This window comes from Cryptomeria japonica, chromosome 1, assembly GCF_030272615.1.
Source record: "Cryptomeria japonica chromosome 1, Sugi_1.0, whole genome shotgun sequence".
Classification (NCBI taxonomy): domain Eukaryota; kingdom Viridiplantae; phylum Streptophyta; class Pinopsida; order Cupressales; family Cupressaceae; genus Cryptomeria; species Cryptomeria japonica.
Window position 1 is genome coordinate 177411949 of NC_081405.1, and position 4226 is coordinate 177416174.

A 4226-nucleotide genomic window follows, 5' to 3' on the forward strand; every position below is an offset into this window, starting at 1 on the left:
AATTTTATATTATTTAAATAGAATAATGAAAAAAATTAAACATATCTCTTGATTTACTTTATATATTATCAATTAAATATATATGCTAATTAAAAATCAAAACTATAATTTTAAATTTTAATTGATTATTAAATACGCTCAGATCTGCTTCCAAGTACTTGGGGAATGTATATTGGTCGGTTGACGTCATCAATGACGTCAGTCACTCTTATATTTTTTTATTAGATTATTTTTTACATTATCTTCTAGAACTTGCAGGTGCATGCACCTACTCTAACAGCATTGAGGACAAAGCAGTATGGTTGTTTATAGCTAGAAATTTTTAGCGCCCAGACTCGCAGTTTCCAACTAGTGCGGAAAAGTATAATTTGTGGATCGTTTAAATTTTGTTGAATTTGCAGCAGGAGCTGAACTAATAGTTTAGCGATTTGTTTGCAGGAAATTTATTAGCAGTGTAAATTTACTAGCACTGTAATCTAAGATCCAATATGGCAGCACTGTGAGTATAATAGAATCCATTCTGCTCATTCAAAAACCAATTTTTGTAATTCGAGATAACAGCAAACTAATTATGATTGAAATCGCACTGCAGGGATGAAATTCCACCTGTTCTTAATTCTCTGTCAGAGCCTCCTCCGTTGTTTGATGGAACCACAAGGTATACTCTCCCTTAATTTCTAGTTCTAGTGCTCTTAAATTGTTTGATTTATTGTATTGGAATGCATCTCTGTTTAATTTTGAGATTTCCTTGATAAGTTTTGCTTCTTATGAAATTGGGTTTTGTAGACTGTACATCAATTTGGCCTGTCCCTATGCTCAGCGTGTTTGGGCTGCCAGAAACTACAAGGTGGTTTGCCTTAAACCTGGCTTATCTCGTTTGTATATGGATGGTTTTATATAAGATAACGATTATCAGAAGTGTAAACTGTAAAAGATAACTAACCCTTGAGTGAAATAAAATGCAGGGCCTGACTGATATTCAGATAGTTCCAATAGATCTGCAGGACAGACCTACGTGGTACAAGGAAAAGGTTTACCCTCCTAATAAGGTAAACAATTTATGTGCAATTCTTTAAATTTTATGTTTTCAATGTCATCTACTCGGGCCAGAAAGGGCTTTTGGAAATATAATCTGTTCCGCATCTCATTTATTGAATGAAATACCAGTTTGTGTTTGGAATGGGGATGGGGCAATCTATAAGAAATATGCAACAATTTTTTGGCAAGGGTAGTGAATCGGATCAAGTTATTAATTTATTACTATGAAAAATTAGTCTTGGGGTTTCATATGGCAAGCCAGGACACGGGAATTTTGCATTTCTTATGATTTGATTAATGGAAAACAGCCTTCGTTCATATAATAAGCTGGGGTAAGCTGCTTCTTGGGTTTGAATGAGATGATATAAATATATCTAGGCACGTATTGGTTGACAGATGTCTAGGAATGCAACATGCGAATAAAATTATAAGATATCTGTTTTTCAGGTTCCTTCTCTTGAGCACAATGGCAAAGTCACAGGAGAGAGTTTGGATCTACTGGAATATCTGGAGAGCAATTTTGGAGGGCCTAAACTCATTCCCACGGTATATGATGCCTCTGAACTACTAATCTTTCCTTTACTACTGATGTTTCATGTCACAATCCAAATAAGTACTTCAAAGTGGCCATGCAGATAGGTTTTGTTAATAACCTAACCACAGTCAAATTACTGAAACCATTGAAGACATTTTATTTCAGATCATTCATGTCGATTACTTAACTTTCCTTTACAGCTACTATTATAACATTATTTCATTTAATAAATTAAATCACCATATCAAAATGGTTTCGCACTTCTGGCTTGTTAATTCTAGTGAGTCAGTGACAATACTGAGCAGCGAAACTCATGAAAGCATTTCATTAAGGAGGCAGAGGAGGAGTAGAACTGTTGCCATACAATTCATTTCTTTAGGTTTTATAGCTATCTCGTTTAAACACCTAAATCCATTGGAACTACACAGGATACAGCGAAGAAGGAGGCTGCAGTTGAGCTACTGAAGTACACAGACACTTTTACAAAAACAGGGTACACAGCCTTAGCCAAGCCAGAATCTGAGGTGCCAGAAGCACTTGGTATGGAGAATGCTTCTTGAAATATAGATAAGCTCAAGATATCCAATCTTGGACATATCATGATGAATTGACCTTCTCTTTCTGAATAATGACAGCCCCTACACTTGATTATCTGGAAAATGCTTTGGAGAAGTTTGATGATGGGCCATTCTTCTTGGGTGAATTCAGTAATGTAAGCCATCTGATCCTGCATAGTTATTTGTACATGACTTTTGATCTTTCATCCTTTTGTGTTTATTTCTTTGATAACAGGGAGATACTGCATGAAATATTTGCAGGTTGATCTTGCATATGCTCCTTTTATTGAAAGATTTTATCTTGCATTTTCCGGACTTAAGAATTATGACATCACAACTGGGAGGCCAAAACTATTGCAATGGATTCAGGCTAGTATAAATTCTACTTTTTTCATTTCTGGATATATGATGCACTGTGTGAGCATTCTGAAAAATCATGTACTATATACACAAAGAAATCACAATGCACGCAATTTTTCTGACAAGCACTTTTCTATTTGTATGACATAACATACTGATTTGACTGCAGGAAGTGCAAAAAATTGATGCATATGCAAAAACAAGACCTGATCCAGAGCAAGTTGTTGAAAAATACAAGCGATTTACGGTATCTCGTCTGTGATTACTAAAATGTATTTAGTATACATGATACATTCTTTTCATATTGCCTGGCTTCTCAATTCCTGAGAAAGAAAAATGGCTTTGCTATAAAATACGGTACTTATTTTTTTCATCCTTCTGCAGGCTAATTAGATTGCTGGATGCAAATGAACTTGAAATGGATAAGGAGCTGGATTGTGCTTTAGAATTCTACTACCGAGATAGTTGCTGTGTAGAATTTTCTTTTGAATAAATAGTTGGGGGAAACTTAAGGATACTATGATTTCTATAATTAGGAGTGTTTAATCCTTGTAAGTTCATGTTTGAAGCAATTTGCCAGACCACTTTATCACTGTAAGATCAAACTATAATACCTATATTATAATTGGTCATAGGTTTTTTTCTCCAGTGCAATGAGATTTGACAACCGGATTAGAGAGGGTGGCACTTTGAATTTGATGTTCATTTATGGCCATCAAGCAAAAACAAGGCCACAGCTATTCTAGCTCCAAAACAGACCTGTCGTACAGCGTGTTAGTGACAGGTTAGTCAATCGCAACCGTTAACTACAAAATCGACGGTGTAAAATGCGCGAGTAACACGAGTGTTAGTCAATCCGTACTTTCTTTTTGAAACCAGAATAGATGCGTCCCAAAAACAATTTGGGTGGTAGGCATACTAGTACATATAGTTGTACCACTTATAGTACAGCAATACAAATTAAAGTAAGAATTACTTGTTTGAAGAGTGTATTTTTATAAAGATTTATACAATTATATGTTATTTCATATAATATTTGAATGGACGAAAAGTTTTAATATAATATTTTAACAAATTATATGTTATTTCATATAGTATTGAATGGATTGGGCAATTAAAAAATGTATACACAGTTCAAATCATGAAAAATGCTTGTATTGGTGACTACTATGTGTGGTCCTCCATTAACCAAAAACAAATGCTTCTTAGCCTAGAATTTAGACATAAGTTTTACATGTGCAAATGTTTTGTTGCCTGTAGACAAACAATGTGTATAGGTTTGATGAATTAGTGTTCAATCTTTGAGTAACATTGGTGTAGGAGCATCTGGAGTCTAGTCAATATGTCAATTAGGTGTTTTGAGTCTTAGGAGTTAGGGTTAGGTCCATTTTGATTCAATAAGGTCTGTTATTTCATGTTTTTAGGTATGTATGTCTAATTTGGAGTCATGGTTTGCAAATTTGTAAAGTTGTTCAAAAAGTTGGCATTACTATCATCAGGACAGTTAAACCAATGAAGTGTCGTCGTTCAAAAGTTGTCATTTTGTTATCATCAGGATAGTTTAATCGATAAGGTATCATTGTTGTCATTGGGATAGTTTATACTATCAGGATTGCAAAAAATTGTTCAGCTGACTCTGCATGGCTATTCTGATAGACCTTCAAATGTCTTGTTTGGTATAGCTATATTGAAATAAGTGAGATCAGGGTAGTTTTGTTCTATCGAGATTTCTTAAA

The 4226-nt window shown here is 34.4% G+C and overlaps 1 protein-coding gene across 4 annotated transcripts; it reads left to right on the forward strand.

Annotated features, from left to right (window-relative positions):
• The first annotated feature begins 237 nt into the window (after positions 1-237).
• LOC131060925 (protein IN2-1 homolog B) lies at positions 238-3475 on the forward strand. 4 transcript variants are annotated; one of them, XM_057994367.2, is made up of 11 exons: positions 238-361; positions 439-499; positions 593-658; positions 787-847; positions 966-1049; positions 1486-1584; positions 2002-2113; positions 2209-2285; positions 2392-2503; positions 2664-2762; positions 2875-3475. In XM_057994367.2, exons 2-10 carry the CDS (start codon positions 489-491, stop codon positions 2750-2752), a joined length of 711 nt encoding a protein of 236 aa, XP_057850350.1. In that variant the 5' UTR covers positions 238-361; positions 439-488; the 3' UTR covers positions 2753-2762; positions 2875-3475. The 4 variants fall into 4 exon arrangements, with proteins under 4 accessions (XP_057850350.1, XP_057850352.1, XP_057850349.1 ...); XM_057994369.2 differs by having other exon boundaries at positions 269-351; XM_057994366.2 differs by having other exon boundaries at positions 292-499.
• Positions 3476-4226: the final 751 nt, after the last annotated feature.